Source organism: Aotus nancymaae, unplaced genomic scaffold (genome assembly GCF_030222135.1).
Source record: "Aotus nancymaae isolate 86718 unplaced genomic scaffold, 86718_ANA_hifiasm-v0.15.2.pri h1tg000058l, whole genome shotgun sequence".
NCBI classification, from domain to species: domain Eukaryota; kingdom Metazoa; phylum Chordata; class Mammalia; order Primates; family Aotidae; genus Aotus; species Aotus nancymaae.
Window position 1 is genome coordinate 55621713 of NW_026988472.1, and position 17693 is coordinate 55639405.

General features: G+C 55.2%; 1 protein-coding gene across 1 annotated transcript; it reads left to right on the plus strand.

Moving 5' to 3' along the window:
* Positions 1 to 2395: 2395 nt before the first annotated feature.
* LOC135269929 (acetylserotonin O-methyltransferase-like) lies at positions 2396 to 8644 on the plus strand. The gene is made up of 2 exons (XM_064364577.1): positions 2396 to 2578; positions 8247 to 8644. Exons 1-2 carry the CDS (start codon positions 2425 to 2427, stop codon positions 8642 to 8644), a joined length of 552 nt encoding a protein of 183 aa, XP_064220647.1. The 5' UTR covers positions 2396 to 2424.
* The last annotated feature ends 9049 nt before the right edge of the window (positions 8645 to 17693 follow it).

The following is a 17693-nucleotide window of genomic DNA, read 5'->3' on the forward strand; positions in this document are numbered from 1 at the left end:
AGGTCGCAGTGAGCCGAGATCAGACCACTGCACTCCAGCCTGGGCGACAAGAGCGAAACTCCATCTCAAATAAAGAAGGAAATAGTAATAATAATAACTACAAAATACAGACAAAAGAACCACCAGGTGGGCGGCTGTGTGAAGCCATCCTGGGTGCAGGTAGTTGGGAGGGATCGGAGATGGGGAACAGCTGACCTCCGTGACCACGGGCGTCCACGGCACCGAGGCCACAGAAGGAAGCCACGCAAGAGCTGCAACAGGACGGCCCCAGGTTAGACTGAGAAGAAAACTTCCAGGTGGCGGCCGCAGATGCCTGCACGGATTGAGAGGAGACGCCTCACCTGCCGTAACTCAGCAGCATCCGACGACGGCCAGGCCCGCGGGCAGACGTGCTGGGCACCTCCATGCCCCTCTTCCCCTCAAGGTTTTTAAAGAAACACAATTGGCAGGGTGCCATGGCTCACAGCTGTCATCCCAGCACTTTGGGAGGCCAAGGCAGGTGGATCACCTGAGGTCAGGAGTTCAAGACCAGCCTGGGCAACATGGTGAAACCCCATCTCTACTAAAAATAGAAAAATTAGCCGGATGTGGTGGCAGAAGCCTGTAGTCCCAGCTACTCGGGAGGCTGAGGCTGGACAATCGCTTGAACCTGAGAGGTGGAGGTTGCAGTGAGCAGAGATCTCGCCACTGCACTCCAGCCTGGGCGACGAGTGAAACTCCATCTCAAAAAATACACACACACAAAAATAAACACACAACACAATCACCCTACAGCTCGTCCTGCAGGAGAAACAGAAATGCTAAAGTTTTTTATTTTATTTTTTGAGACAGAGTCTTGCTCTGTTGCCCAGGCTGGAGTGCAGGGGCGCAATCTCGGCTCACTGCAAGCTCCACCTCCCGGGTTCGAGTGATTCTCCCGCCTCAGCCTCCGGAGTAGCTGGGACTACAGGCGCCCGCACCACACTCAGGTAATTTTTGTATTTTTAGTAGACATGGGGTTTCACCATGTTGGCCAGGCTGGTCTCGAACTCCTGACCGCAGGTGATCCACCCAGCTCAGCGTCTGAAAGTATGGGGATTACAGGTGCGAGCCACCGCACCCAGCTATTTTGTTTTGTTTTCTTTTTGATTTTGAGATGGTGTCTCCCTCTGTCGCCCAGGCTGGAGTGCAGTGCCGCTGTCTCAGCTCATTGCAACCTCCACTTCCTGGGTGCACGTGACCCTCCTTGCCTCAGCCTCCCGAGTAGGTGGGATGACAGCGCACACCACCACGCCCAGCGAAGATTTGCTTTTTCAGTAGAGACGGGGTTTCACCGCGTTGGCCAGGCTGGTGTCGATCCCCTGAGCTCAGGTGATCCACCCGCCTCGGCCTCCCAAAGTGCTGGGATGACAGGCATGAGCCACCGCACCCGGCCTGGAATGTATCTTTTAAGGGGAGACGGTTCACTGCACTACAGCAGACCACCTTTTGATTTCAATTACAGAGCGGTGTGTAGCTACATACAGCCCCTGCAGGCAGCCCTCCCCGGGCGCCTGGATCGGGGAACTGCCAGCGAAGACCTGACTGCCCCCGGCAGAGGGAGAACCCGCTTTGTCCTGACCCTGCCTGCCTGGCCCGGGTGATGCCCCTGAATTTCCTGCCTCTTTATTTTTTTTTTGTCAGCTAGGCTGGAGTGCAGTTGTGCAATCTCGGCTCCCTGCAACCTCCGTCTCCCAGGTTCAAGCGACTATTCTGCCTCAGCTTCCCAAATAGTTAGAATTACAGGCGCCCGCCAGCACGCCCGGCTAACTTGTATTTTTAGTAGCAATTAGACGTGGGGTTTCGCCACGTTGCCCAGGCTGGTCTCGAACACCTGACCTCGGACTATCCGCCCACCTCAGGCTCCCAAACTGCTGAGGTTACAGGGGTGAGCCACCATGGCTGACCTTTTCCCTGCCGGAATCAAATCACACAGGTGGAACATCACTAACCAGCTCTTGATGGCGCTCTGTTCAAGTCACCAAGGGGATATGCCTCGGGCACACCCATTCCCACCCACGCCCGTCTCTTCTCCTTGTCTGATTTAGGACAAGGGTGGCCGTCCCAGCATCTGTCACGGGACGATGGCTTTATGGCTCGCGCCTGTAATCCCAGCACTTTGTGAGGCCAGGGCGGGTGGATCACAAGGTCAAGAGATCGAGACCATCCTGGTCAACATGGTGAAACCCCGTCTCTACTAAAAATAAAGAAGTTAGCCGGGTTAGGTGGTGGGCGCCTGTAGTCCCAGCTACTCGGTAGGCTGACGCAGGAGAATTGCTTGAACCCGGGAGGCGGAGGTTGCAGTGAGCCGAGATCGCACCACTGCACTCCAGCCTGGTGACAGAGCAAGACTCCGTCTCAAAAAAAAAAAAAAAAAAAAATGGAGGACTGCTTTTCCCATGCCTGATGCACGCGTCACGTTCTGTCTTTAAACCAGGTGACTTTTTCCGGGATCCCCTCCCCCCCGCAGACCTGTACGTCCTGTGCCAGGTCCTCCATGACTGGCCGGATGACAAAGTCCACAAGATACTCAGCAGGGTCTCCCAGAGCTGCAAGCCAGGTGAGCAACACTCATCAGCTTCACTTTTGCGTTAGCACGTCGCGTTTCTGGTTCAAGTTTCCACAGGAGGCCGGGCGCGGTGTCATCCAGCACTTTGGGAGGCTGAGGCGGGCAGATCAGCTGAGGTCAAGAGTTCGAGACCAGCCTGGCCAAAATGATGAAACCCCATCTCTACTAAAAATACAAAATTAGCCTGGCGTGGTGGCAGGAGCCTGTAATCTCAGCTACTCAGGAGGCCGAGGCAGGAGAATCCCTTGAACCTGGGAGGCGGAGGCTGCACTGAGCCGAGATCGCGCCACTGCACTCTAGCCTGGGTGAAAGAGTGAGAGACTCCGTGTCAAAAATTAAAAATTAAAAAAATTTAAAACTAAAGTAGGCCAATATACGCCTGTCATCCCCCCACGTAGGGAGGCCGAGGTGGGAGAATGGCTCCAGCTCGGGAGTTTGAGGCTGCAGAGACTTGTGACCGTGCCGGTGCAATGCAGCCTCGGCGAAAGAGTGACAGTCTGTCTCAAAAAAAAAAAAAAAAACCCCAAAGTCTGCTGAGTTAAATGTTCATCTCAGCCAGCCAGGCGCACACTCAACGTCACTTCCAGAGGTCAAGGTGGCTGCATCACCCGAGGTCAGGAGTTCAAGACCAGCCTGGCTGACGTGGCAAAATGCCGTGTCTATTAAAAAAAATTAGCCAGGTGTGACGGCAAGTGCCTCTAGTCCCAGCTACTCGGGAGGCTGAGGCAGGAGGATCTCTGGAACCCGGGAGGCGGAGATGAGGACTGCAGTGAGCCGAGATCACGCCAGCACACTGCAGCCTGGGCAACAGCGTGAGACTCCGAATGCGAAAAAATAAAAATCCTAAGGAAGAGAAAGTTTATGTAGTATTCATGAAGCTGAAGTGGGTCATTGCAAAGCTCTTTTATTTATTTTTGAGATGGAGTCTCGCTCTGTGTCTCCCAGGCTGGAGTGCAGTGGAGTCCAGCTCACCACATCCTGTGCCTTCCGGGTTCAGCGATTCTCAAGCCTCAGCCTCCTGAATAGCTGGGATTACAGGCATGTGCCACCACGTCCAGGCAATTTTTGTATTTTTAGTAGAGACAGGGTTTCACCATGTTGGCCAGGCTGGTCTCAGACTCCTGACCTCGTGATCCACCCGCCTCAGCCTCCCAAAGTGCTGTGAGCCACCGCGCCCAGCCTCAAACATCTTCATTCTCGTCATCTTCCCATTGAGGAGCCTGCGGAGGAGGAAGCGGGAGTGGGTCCTGCCATCTCAGGGTTGGCCAAGACGGAGGGAAATCCACGCATCCGTGGACCCTGCAGTTTAAATCCATGCTATTCAAGGATCAGCTGTGGCTAATCTATGTGTTTCTACACAGGCACCCGTGCCCGTGCACAGACACAGCACACAGCATCCCAGCTCAAAGCCTTCACACCACGTGTCTCCCGAGTATCCAGGCTGCTCCCTGGAGCAGGTGGGGCTGCAGGAACCCCAAGCTCCAGGGGTCCAGCAAAGGCCACGCATCATATTTCCACAGTTACACGAGCTGGCCCTGAGGGAATCTCGCAGCTGCTCAGGCTCCGTTCCTGGACTCAGAGTTGAACGTTGCAGCTGCAGTGACAATTACTCAAATAGTTAGAGAGAAAACGCTTGATGACCTTAACAGAGCCCGGGCCGGGAGCCTCATTTCCTGAGGGTTGAAACGGGACTCCCCACAGGCTCAGCTGCTCATGGGGCCTCCACCCTTTTCTCTCTCCCTCTCTGTCTTTCTCTCTTTCTCTCTCTCTGTTTTTCTTGAGACGGAGTCTTGCTCTCATGCCGCAGGCTGGAGTGCAATGGCGCGATCTCGGCTCACTGCAACCTCCGCCTCCCGGGTTCCAGCAATTCTCCCGCCTCAGCCTCCTGAATTGCTGGGATTACAGGCATGCGCCATCATGCCCGGCTAATTTTTTGTCTTTTTAGTATAGATAAGGTTTCACCGTGTTAGCCAGGCTGATCTTGAACTCCTGACCTCATGATCTGCCTGCCTCAGCTTCCCAAAGAGCTGGGATTACAGGCGTGAGCCAGCACACCCGGCTAATATTTGCATTTTTTTTTCTTCTTGTAGAGAGGTTTTCACCATGTTGGTCAGGCTGGTCTCAAACTCCCGACCTCAGGTGATCCACCTACCTCAGCCTCGCAAAGTGCTTGGATTACAGGCGTGAGCCACTGCGCCCAGCGGTATCTATCTGCTTACATATTTTTTTGAGACAAGATCTCACTCGGAGACCCAGGCTGGTATGCAGGGCGCAGTCACAGCTCACTGCAGCCTTGCCTTCCGGGGCTGAAGCCATCCCCCCACCTCAGCCTCCCGAGCAGCTGGGACTACACACATGTGTCAGCATGCTCAGCTAATGTTTTAAAACTTTTTTTTTTTTTTGTGGCTGTGCATTGTGGTTCACACCGGTAATCCCAGCACTTTGGGAGGACAAAGTGGGGGGAGTCACCTGAGGTCAGGAGTTCGAGAACAGCCTGGCCAACATGGTGAAAACCTATGCCTACTAAACACACACACACACACACACACACACACACACACACACACACACACACAAGTAGCTAGACATGGTGGCGGGCGCCCGTAATCCCAGCTACTCAAGAGGCTGAGGCAGGAGAATCACTTGAACCCGGGAGACGGAGTTGCAGTGAGCCGAGGTCGCGCCACTGCACCCCAGCCTGGGTGACAGAGCAAGACTTCATCTCAAAAAAAAAGTTTCTTTTTGGCCGGGCGTGGTGGTTCACACCTGTAATCCCAGCACTTTGGGAAGCCGAGGCGGGTGGATCACGAGGTCAGGAGATCGAGACCATCCTAGCTAACACGGTAAAACTCCGTCTTCACTAAAAATATAAAAAATTAGCTGGGCATGGTGGTGAGCGCCTGTACTCCCAGGGAGGCTGAGGCAGCAGAATGGCCTGAACCCGGGAGTAGAGGTTGCAGTGAGTTGAGATCTCGCCACTGTACTCCAGCCTGGGTGACAGAACGAGACTCCGTCTCAAAAAAAAAAAAAAAAAACTTTTTTGTGGTGATGGGAGTCCCGCTCTGTCACCCAGGCTGGGGGACCGTCTGTCATAACTCACTGCAGCCTTGACCTGAGTTCAAGCAATCCTCCCACCTCAGCCTCCCGAGTAGCTGACAGTACAGACATATGTCACCATGTCCCGGTAGTTTAAAAAATTTCTGTTTTTTTATAGAGATGGGGTCTTGGTATGTTGCCCAGGCTACTCTCAAACTCCTGGGCTCAAGCGATCCTCCCGCCTCAGCCTCCCAAAATGCTAGCGTGGCAGGCGTGAGCCACGGTGTCTGGCCTTGTAACAATCATCTGTCGGCTATCTGTCTTCTGTCCATCATTCATTATCTATCCATCCATCATCTATCCTGTTTGTCCATCCACACACCTACCCATCATCTACCATCTATTCACCCATCCATCCTTCTCACCCATGCATCCATCCCTCCATCCACACATCTACCCATCATCTACCATCTATTCACCCATCCATCCTTCTGATCCATGTGTCCATCCCTCCATCCACACACCTACCCATCATCTACCATCTATTCACACATCCCTCCATCCACACACCTACCCATCATCTACCATCTATTCACCCATCCATCCTTCTCACCCATGCGTCCATCCCTCCATCCACACACCTACCCATCATCTACCATCTCTTCACCCATCCATCCTTCTGATCCATGTGTCCATCCCTCCATCCACACACCTACCCATCATCTACCATCTATTCACCCATCCATCCTTCTCACCCATGCATCCATCCCTCCATCCACACACCTACCCATCATCTACCATCTATTCACCCATCCATCCTTCTCACCCATGCATCCATCCCTCCATCCACACACCTACCCATCATCTACCATCTATTCAACCATCCATCCTTCTCACCCATGTGTCCATCTGTCCATCCACACACCTACCCATCATCTACCATCTATTCACCCATCCATCCTTCTGATCCATGCGTCCATCCCTCCATCCACACACCTACCCATCATCTACCATCTATTCACCCATCCATCCTTCTCACCCATGCATCCATCCCTCCATCCACACACCTACCCATCATCTACCATCTATTCACCCATCCATCCTTCTCACCCATGCATCCATCCCTCCATCCACACACCTACCCATCATCTACCATCTATTCACACATCCATCCTTCTCACCCATGCGTCCATCCCTCCAACCACACACCTACCCATCATCTACCATCTAGTCACCCATCCATCCTTCTGATCCATGCGTCCATCCCTCCATCCACACACCTACCCATCATCTACCATCTATTCACCCATCCATCCTTCTCACACATGCGTCCATCCATCCACACACCTACCCATCATCTACCATCTATTCAGACATCCATCCTTCTGATCCATGCATCCATCCCTCCATCCACACACCTACCCATCATCTACCATCTATTCACCCATCCATCCTTCTGATCCATGCGTCCATCCCTCCATCCACACACCTACCCATCATCTACCATCTATTCACACATCCATCCTTCTGATCCATGCGTCCATCTCTCCATCCACACACCTACCCATCATCTACCATCTCTTCACCCATCCATCCTTCTGATCCATGCGTCCATCCCTCCATCCACACACCTACCCATCATCTACCATCTATTCACCCATCCATCCTTCTGATCCATGCGTCCATCCCTCCATCCACACACCTACCCATCATCTACCATCTATTCACCCATCCATCCTTCTGATCCATGCGTCCATCCCTCCATCCACACACCTACCCATCATCTACCATCTATTCACCCATCCATCCTTCTGATCCATGCGTCCATCCCTCCATCCACACACCTACCCATCATCTACCATCTATTCACCCATCCATCCTTCTGATCCATGCATCCATTCCTCCATCCACACACCTACCCATCATCTACCATCTATTCACCCATCCATCCTTCTCACACATGCGTCCATCCATCCACACACCTACCCATCATCTACCATCTATTCAGACATCCATCCTTCTGATCCATGCATCCATCCCTCCATCCACACACCTACCCATCATCTACCATCTATTCACCCATCCATCCTTCTGATCCATGCGTCCATCCCTCCATCCACACACCTACCCATCATCTACCATCTATTCACACATCCATCCTTGTCACACATTCATCCATCCTTCTTCCATGCATCCATCTATCCATCCGTGTACCTATTCATCACCCAGCATCTATTCATCCATCCATCTGTCTACCTAGCTACCCATCATGTCCCATTTATCCATCCATCCATCTACCATCCGTCATCCATGCATGTTTCTACCAACCTCTCTACCCATCATCTACCATCTGTTCATCCATCCATCCAGGAGGACCAGAACAGGCCCAGGCGATGCATCCATCCCGCCAGCCATCTCTGGATCCAGTCTTCTCCGTGTCTGTCCGCCCCGCGTGCAGTCTCCATCTCTCTCCCCTCCCCTACTTGCGTGGGTGTCCTGGGCAAGGGTTTTCTGCAGCCTCTGTTCATTGTTCTGAACTGCAGTTGCCTGCTGTGTGCCCTGCTAGCCCCTGAAGGAACCCCGCCTGGCTGGCCAGGACTCCAGCTCTCTGCTCTCCCCTCAGGGGCCGGCCTGCTCCTGGTGGAGACGCTCCTGGACGAGGAGAAGAGGGAGGCGCGGGGCGGCCTGATGCAGTCGCTGAACGTGCTGGTGCAGACGGGGGGGCAGGGAGCGGAGCCCGGGCGAGTATCGGCGCTTGCTGGAGCGACACGGCTTCTGCCAGGTGCAGGTGGCGCGCTTAGGGGGCATCCTGGATGCCATGCTGGCCACGAGAGTGGGTCCCTGAAGCCCCGGCAGCATGCTCATGATAGGGACACCCTCCCGCAGGCTGCAGGGGGCCGCCCCATCCCAGCTGCTACAGGACAGTCACACAGGAACGAGCCGTCGTGGCTGAATAAAGAAAGTGAAAGCCTGTGTCTGGCTCCTCTGTGGGGGTTTCATGAGGGAAGAGGCTGCATCTGAGGAAGAGGGGAGGCGGCTACATCTGGGGAGGAGGGGAAGGAGCCTGAGTTTGGATAGGAGGGGTGGAGGCTGCATTTGGGGAGGAGGGGAAGGAGGCTGCATTCGGGGAGGAGGGGTGGAGGCTGCATTTGGGGAGGAGGGGAAGGAGGCTGCATTCGGGGAGGAGGGGTGGAGGCTGCATTCGGGGAGGAGGGGAAGGAGGCTGCATTCGGAGAGGAGGGGAAGGAGGCTGCATTCGGGGAGGAGGGGAAAGAGACTGCATTTGGGGAGGAGGGGAAAGAGGCTGCATTCGGGGAGGAGGGGAAGGAGGCTGCATTTGGGGAGGAGGGGAAGGAGGCTGCATTCGGGGAGCAGGGGAAGGAGACTGCATTCGGGGAGGAGGGGAAGGAGGCTGCATTTGGGGAGGAGGGGAAGGAGGCTGCATTCGGGGAGGAGGGGAAGGAGGCTGCATTTGGGGAGGAGGGGAAAGACTGCATTCGGAGAGGAGGGGAAGGAGGCTGCATTTGGGGAGGAGGGGAAGGAGGCTGCATTCGGGGAGGAGGGGAAAGAGACTGCATTCGGAGAGGAGGGCAAGGAGGCTGCATTTGGGGAGGAGGGGAAGGAGGCTGCATTCGGGGAGGAGGGGAAAGAGACTGCATTCGGAGAGGAGGGCAAGGAGGCTGCATTCGGGGAGGAGGGGAAGGAGACTGCATTCGGAGAGGAGGGCAAGGAGGCTGCCTTTGGAGAGGAGGGGTGGAGGCTGCATTTGGGGAGGAGGGGAAGGAGCCTGAGTTTGGGGAGGGGGGGTGGAGGCTGCATTTGAGGAGAAGACAGATGGCTGTTTGTGGAGGAGGGAATGGAGGGACAGCCAGGGATGACAGTTCAGCCCAGGAGACATGCTGGGATCCAGCAGCCTTGTAGAGTAGCCAGTGTGGACTCCCGGGGCGGGCAGTGTACACAGGGCTCTCTCATGCCTCCTCACGGTCTGACGGCTGCTGTGACGGTGCCCGTGTCTGCCGGGGCGTTTCCTCTGCGGGACACCCACCGGCCGTGGGGCGACAGTTCTCCAGGCGGCTTCCATCTCTCCTGACTTGGTGCAGTGCCTCTCATGAGCGGGACTCCCTCCAGTCCCTGCCGCGGGGCTGAAATGCATCTTTTTTGGTTTGAGATGGTTTTTCACTCTTGTCGCCCAGGCTGGAGTGCAGTGACAGGCTCTCGGCTCACCGCAAACTCCGCCTCCCGGGTTCAAGCGATTGTCCTGTCTCAGCCTCCTGAGTAGCTGGGATTACAGCCGTGTGCCACCACACCCAGCTATTTTTTGTATTTTTAGTACAAACAGGGTTTCACCGCGTTGGCCAGGCTGGTCTCAAAGTCCTGACCTCAGTGATCTGCCCACCTCGGCCTCCCAAAGTGCTGGGAGCCACCTCGCCAGGCCTATCTTACCTGTTTTCTTAAAGCACAAAACAACCTACACATTCTTTCGTGATGTCAGGCAATCGTAAGGGTGGGGCGGCTTGACTTGCGGGTTACTGAGACCATGTGTGACGAGTGAACAAAACCACACCAACTTGTCCATCCGGCACCTTCAAACAGGCCCTCTGCGCTTACAAAGATTTCCAGCAGGCTTCACTTTCCTGTAGAAAACAGCCGTAGGGGGTTAGACACCCAGGTAACTTCTCAAATATGTAAGCACAGAGAAATTCTGGCCTTCACGCCTGTAATCCCAGCACTCTGGGAGGCTGAGGTGGTCGGATGCTCTGAGGTCAGGAGTTCTAGACCAGCCTGGGTAACACGGCGAAACCTTGTCTCTCCTAAAAATACAAAAATCAGCCAAGCGTGGTGGCAGAAACCTGTAATTCCAGTTCTTCAGGGGACGCCTGAACCAGAAGGCAGAGGTGAGCCGAGATCATGCCACTGCACTCCAGCCTAGGCAACAGAGTGAGACTCCATCTCAAAAAAATAAAAAAAACACAAACCACCTCTGTTTCTGTATTAACCCACTCACTTTTCTGCCCCGCAAGGGGCTTTCAGGTCGCAGATTCCACGAGGGCAGCTGCTGATCAGGCAGCTGTGATCTCTAAAACCCACTGGTCATTTCATCAGAGGCTGGCAGAGAAGGGACCTCGTGGCCGGGTGAGTGGCAGGTGGCGGGGTGGGGCGGCTCATTTCTCTGTCCTCGGTTCTTGGAGGGGGAGGGTGTGAGACACAGCTCTGCCCCCACTCCGCAGCAGCTGTTGTGTCTCCCATTCCCAATTCCTGGGTGCGGGGCCCACCTGGATCCTCCTTTTCCAAGGAGGCCGTGTCCCCGCGTTCGGGAGCAGGTGGCCGCAGAGACCTCCCAGGTCAGGTGCTATTCAGGCATGGGGAGTGTGTTGTTAGCTCCCAGATACGAAGGGAAGACGCATGAGTAGCCAAGGCTAAGTCCACGTGCAGCCCTGATTAGCAACTATTCATTCATTCATTCATTCATCCATCCCTCCCAGTTAGCGATTCATCCATCCCTCCCAGTTAGCGATTCATTCATTCATCCCAGTTAGCGATTCATTCACCCCAGTTAGCAATTCACTCACTCATCCCAGTTAGCAATTCATTCATTCATCCCAGTTAGCGATTCACTCACTCATCCTAGTTAGCAATTCATTCTTCATCCCAGTTAGCAACTCATTCATCCCAGTTAGCAATTCACTCACTCATCCCAGTTAGCAATTCATTCATTCATCCCAGTTAGTGATTCATTTTCATCCCAGGGAGCAATTCATGCACTCATTCACCCCAGTTAGGTATTCATTCATCCATTCCAGAAGCATTTGCCGAGCGCATCCTGGGTGCGAGGCCCAAGCACCCAGGCATCGTCCTGGCTCTGAGAGGCGCTTGAGCAGAGCCCGCAGACAGCACCGCCCTGCCTGTCGGGGTCAGCAAGCCCGGGTCGGCTGAGGGCTCAGCACCCAGAGGGCCGTCTCAGCGTCTGGACACTGTTAGCGGTCCCCACCCGCACGGAAGGAACCTTCCTCTCTCCTCCAAGAACACCAGGTTCCAGGGCGCAGGCCTGCAGCCCCAGAGTACCTGCGAACCAGCCTCATCTGGAAACAGCAGTTCCGGCTCCCTGGGCACTGGAAATGCACAGCAGCAGAGACTCGGGCCTCAGCAAACTCCCCACCCCCGCCCAGCCTCCGTCCCCTACTCCAGGGCCCATGCAGGGAGCCTGGCTCAGTCTGGGTCCTAGGGGGACCCTCGCAGAGCGCCAGGAATGCGCTTGGTCTCCACGGCCCTCCCCACAGCAATCTCCCGAGGTCACACGTTTCCACGGCTCAGTGACTTCTGAGCCACCGTCTCCCCCGTCCAGCAGCCACTCCAGCACCGAGAGCCGTCCGCAACCTCCAGCCCGGGCCCGACCGCCCTCCCCAGAGGTCAGGAAAGGCCTCAGGCAGGGCTCACCCAGGTCAGCGACCTCCGCCTTCCCAGTGCACAAGAGAGAGGAAAAGCAAGAGGGAGAAAGACAGAGACGGAGAGAAAAGAAAGGGGGGGGGGGCGGGGAAGGAAACAAGGAAAGAAAAAAGACACAGGGAAAGAAGAGGAAGGAAAAGGAGGGAGGAGGAAAGCAGGGAAGCCACGAGGGAGATGGGGAGGAGAGGGAAAGAGGGAAAGAAAGGGAGAGACGGAAAGCAGGGAACGAAAGGAAGGGGGAGGGAAAAGAAAAAGGTAGGAAGGGACGGGAGACACGGAGGAACAGAGAAAAGGAGGCGGCAGGGAGATGGGAAAGAGAGGGAAAAAGGAGCAAGAGGAAAACACAGAGAAAGACAGGAGGGAGGAACAGAAGAAAAAGACGGAGGAGGAGAGAGGAAAGACAGAGGCAGGGAGGGAGGGAGGAAAGGGAAAGAGAAGGAAGGCCGGCCGCCTGTCATCTCAGCACTTTGGGAGGCCGAGGCGGGCAGATCAAGAGGTCAGGAGATCCAGACCACCCTGGCTAACACGGGGAAACCCCTTCTCTTCAAACAAACAAACAAAGAAAAAGCGGAGGAGAGAGAGAAAGAGAAAGGGCCGGTCGCGGTGGCTCACGCCTGTAATCCAAGCACTTTGGAGGCCAAGGCGGGTGGATCATGAGGTCAGGAGTTCAAGACCGGCCTGACCAACATGGTGAAACCCCGTCTTAAAAAAAAAAAAAGAAAGAAAAAGAAAAAAAAAAAAAAAACGAAAGAGAAAGGAAGGAAAAGAAATGAAAGAAAGAGGAAAAGGAGATGGAAGGAAGAAAAGGGGGGAAAAGGCAGGAGAGATGGAAAGAGGGAGAAAAAGGAGGGAGGGAGAAAAAGAGGGAGAGACGGAGAAAAAGGAGGGAGGGAGGAAAAGGAGGGAGGGAGAAAAAGAGGGAGGGAGGGAGGAAAAGAGGGAGAGACGGAGGGAGAAAAAGGAAGGAGGGAGGAAAAAAATAGAGGAAACAGCGGGAGGGAGGAAAAGAGGGAGAGACGGAGGGAGGGAGGAAAAAAATAGAGGAAACAGCCAGGCGCGGTGGCTCACACCTGTCATCCCAGAACTTTGGGAGGCTGAGGTGGGCACATCACCTGAGGTCAGCAGTTCGAGACCAGCCTGGCCAACATGGTGAAACCCCGTCTCTTAAAAAAAAAACAAAAACAAAAAAACCAAGAAAACAAAAATAGAGGAGAGGACGGAGGGAGGAGAGAAGAAAAGGAGGGAGCAGAATAGAGAAAAACGGGAGACAGAGAAAGGAGGGAGGGAGATGGGAAATGAAAAAAGGGAAAGGGAGGGAAGGAAGGAAAGGGAGGGAAACGGGGGAGGGAGAGAAAGGAGGGAGGGAGACATAGAAAGAGGCAGAAAAAAGAGGAAGGTAGGAAAGAGGAAAAGAGCAAAGGCAGGGAGGGAAGGAGGGAGCCGGGAAAGAAAAAAACGCAGGAGGAGGAGGCAGAAAAGGCGGGAGGGAGTAGGGAGGAGGGAGGAGGGAGGGAGGAGGGGGGGGGAGGGGGGAGGGAGGAGGAGAGAGGGCAGGAGGGAGGGAGTGAGGGAGGAGGGAGGGAGTGAGGGAGGAGGGAGGGAGGGAAGGGGAGGGGGGAGGAGGATAGACGGGGAGGATTGGAACGCGGATTTTCGGCCGCAGCCGCCGCCAGGCAGACACGCGGAAACGGGGGTGCCCCGGGCAACTGGGCGCGACCCAGGATCCCCCACGCCCGCCGTGGAGGGCACCGCGGGGTCAAAGGTCAGAGGCCTAGGGACCCACCCCGTACATGCCGGTCGCGGGGTCTCGGATCGGAGGCGGGACCGAGCCGCCGCTGGCCTCACGCGGGCAGGGACCGCGGTTTCCCGACACGCCACCCTGGAGACCGAGAAAGAGTCCCAGCCGCCTGGAGGTCAAGGGTCAAAGGTCGGGGATCCGGGCACCACGTGTTGCGCGTCCCGGCGAGGTCGCTGCGGCCTCCGGGAGAAAGAGGACGGCGCTCTCGGAAGGCACCTCGATCGGGATGGGCTCCTGACTCCGCAGACGCCCGCCCGCCCATTCGGGCACCGGCAACACCGTGACCTTCACAAGGTCAAGGTTGCCGCGGACGCCCCCACACCCCCACCCCGTCCCCTAAGGCGCATTGGCAGGGCCGGACTCCCGGCATACCTCGCGGTGCGGGACGGGGCGTCGCCGGGGAGCGCAGCCAATGGGCGCCGTGCGTTGGTGCGCGGGGTGGGGCGCGGCGCGGTACCCGGCAGCCCTCGGGGGCGAGGCACGCAGGCGGAGGGAGGGGCGCGGCCGGGCGACGCAGCCAATGAACTCAGCGCGCGGGGGCGCGGGGCGGGGAGTGGGCGTGGCGTCGGCGCCTTAGCGGCTGCGCGCTGACAGCCCTGTCCTTTCGGTCCCGGCGGCGGCAAGGCTGATCAAGCGACACCCTCCCTTCACTCTCCGCGCCCGCTCTCCGGCTGTCCGCCCGCTCCGCTGCCCGCCCCGCCACCATGACGGAACAGGCCATCTCCTTCGCCAAGGACTTCCTGGCCGGAGGCATCGCCGCCGCCATCTCCAAGACTGCCGTGGCCCCGATCGAGCGGGTCAAGCTGCTGCTGCAGGTAGGGAGACGCGGGCGCCGCCGCCCCTCGGCGAGGGAACGGGAACCGGGTTGCCGGGCCGGGCGGGTCGCGGTCAACCGGCCCTGCAGGCAGGCGCCGGAAGTAGAAGGCCGCGGGCGCTTTGTCCACGCGCCGCCGGCTTCCGGGGCCTGCGTCACGTGATCGTTGCCGCAGGGGTGGGGACCTCGCGCGTGCGCGGTCGGGCGGCGGGCGGGGGAGTGACGCGCGGGCCGCACAGCGCATGCGCGGCGGGCAAAGCGCGTGAACGTGAACCTGCGGCGAGCGGGCCTTGACCTTGAATTCGTCATCCTGCAGATTGGCAGGGCTGGGTCCACCTCTGCCGGCCGCTGCCTGGCCAGTGTCTGCTCTGCACCCTCCTCCTAGAAGGTCAATTCTAAGGCCAGCGTGGCAGCGGGCCTGCCCGCAGGTGTCCTGGAATAGACAGTGTGGTTACTGCTGGTTCTTAACCCCTTCGTAGCTCATTTGCGCCATTTTCATGCAGAGCAATGCTTTTTTTTTTTAATCTCTTGCTCCCAACTGTTAATAACACTTCCAAGTGGCATGATGGGGCCGGGCGTGGTGGTTCACACCTGTAATCCCAGCACTTTGGGAGGCCGAGGCGGGTGGATTACGAGGTCAGGAGTTCGAGGCCACCCTGGCCAACATGGTGAAAGCGCGTATCTATCACAGATTTTAAAAATATTAGCCGGGCGTGGTGGCGGGTGTCTGTAGTCCCAGCTACTCGGGAGGCTGAGACAGAACCACTTGAACCTGGGAGGGGGAGGTTGTGGTGGGCATAGGTCACACCACTGTACTCCAGCCTGGGCAACAGGGTCAGGCTACGTCTCAAAAAAATAAATAAATAAATAAACTAGCATCATGGTTAGGGGCTTTGCTGTTAAGGATGTCGTTGCTAAGTGCACTCCCAGTGACACTCAGTGATTGGACTGAACAGGCTTGGTTCTAAGGACAGGTGTGGTCTGAGCATGGTGGCTCCCGCCTACAATCCCAGCGCTTTTGAGAGGCCTGCGGAAGATGGCTTGAGGCCAGCCAGGGCAACAGAGAAAGACCCCATCTCAAAAAAATTTTTTTGTGACTTAATGAATCAGAGAGGCCCGGGGAGGATCGCTTGAGCCCAGGAGTTTGCGAACAGCCAGGACAACATAGCGAGATCCCCACTTCTAAAAGAGAATTTTTCTTTTTTTGAGATGGGAGTTTCTTGGGCTTATAGCACAGGTTCAAGCGATTCTCCTGGCTCATCCTCCCGAGTAGCTGGGATTACAGGTATACACCGCTATACCCAGCTAATTTTTGTATTTTTAGTAGAGACGGGGGTCTCACCATGTTGGCCAGGCTGGTCTCTTAACTCCTGACCTCCAGGTGATCCGCCCACCGCGCTCAGCCGTGAAAATTTTTTAAGTGTAGCAGGGTGGGGTGTCCCACCGCTTTGAGAGACCCAGGGAGGATCACCTGAGCCTCAGGAGCTTGAGACCAGCTTGGGCAACATAGGAACACTCCATCTCTAGAAATAATTTTTTGAGTTAGTGGGGTTTCATGGTTACGCCCCCGTAGGCCCAGGTACTCAGGAGACTGAGGTGGGAGGATGACAAAATGCAGCATTTGCAGGCTGCAGCAGTGACGTGCGTGAGACCCTGTCCCTTTAAAAAAAAAAAAAAAGCCGGTTCAGTGACTCACAGCTGTAATCCCAACACTTTAGGAGGCTGAGGATCACCTGAGGTCAGGAGATCGAGACCAGCCTGGCCAACATGGTGAACCCCGTCTCTACTAAAAATAACAAAATTAGCTGGGAATGGTGATGGGCACCTGTAGTCACAGCTACTCGGGAGGCCGAGGCAGGAGAATCACTTGTTGAACTCAGAGGCAGACTCTGTCTCAAAAAAAAAAAGAAGGAAAGAAAGAAAGGGGCTTGTCCAGGTGAAAGTCACAAGGACAACTTACCATTAATGCCTGCAAGGGAGTTCTGTCTCCCAACCTCAGGTGATCCGCCCGCCTCGGCCTCCCAAAGCGACACAGGCTAGTTTTCTTTTTTGTTTTTTCCCGGAGAGTATTCCAGGTAACACAAGCTAATTTTCTAAACACGATGCACCCTACCTGGGTGCTTGGGTCACACCTGTAATCCCTGCACTTCCCCAGCTACTCAGGAGGCTGAGGCAGGAGAATCGCTTGAACCCATAAAGAAGAAAGGAAACCATGATCAGCCAAGTGGTAGTAGCCTTTAGCACAAAACAGTAGGCTACCACCCAAACTCTACAAACTTATGTCCAGTGATCAGGGCGAGAATCTTCTCCATGAATGTGTCCACCATTCTCCCAAGCTAATAGTATGTCTATTCCTTCAATTCTTGCCCTTTGCCTCTGTGAATTTTAAAATACATAAGTACTTGAAGAGCAGCAGGGCATATGTATTTCCCCTAGTACATAGGTGCTGAGAAGCAAACCATCTACCACAACACAGTTTACTTTCTTCATTAACATGAGTCTGCTGTTACACTATATTCATCAATATTACTTTACTATTCCACGAGACTCTTGCCCAGGAAGATACAAATCGCAAATAGCTTTGCTGCTCATTCCAGCAACTCTTCAATAGAATGTGCAATGGACTGAATGCTTATTCCACCTTCTCCCCGTATTCAGATGTTGAAATCCTAACCCCAAAGTGATGGTGGAAGGAGGTGTGGTTTTGGGGAGGTGATTAGGTCATGAGGGCAGAGGCCTTATGACGGAATTAGTGTCCTTATTAAGGAGACCACAGGTAACTAGTTAGCCCCTTTCACCATGTGATTACACAGCATCTATGAATGAAGACACCCTTACTAGACACCAAATCTGCTGGCACCTTGACCTCGAACTTCCCATTCTCCAGAACTGTGAGAAATAAATTTTCATTGTTTAAAAGCCACCCAGTTAGTGATATTTCGTTATGGCAGACCAAACAGACCAAGACAGAAAGTATCAACTTTGTACCCTGAGACTTTCTGAATTTCTTCCCT

Coding starts and splice junctions, on each gene's coding strand:
- LOC135269929 (XM_064364577.1), top strand. CDS start 2,425: ATGCACGCGTCACGTTCTGTCTTTAAACCAGGTGACTTTTTCCGGGAT. Junction 2,579..8,246: donor CTCCCAGAGCTGCAAGCCAG/GTGAGCAACACT, acceptor CTCTCCCCTCAG/GGGCCGGCCTGCTCCTGGTG.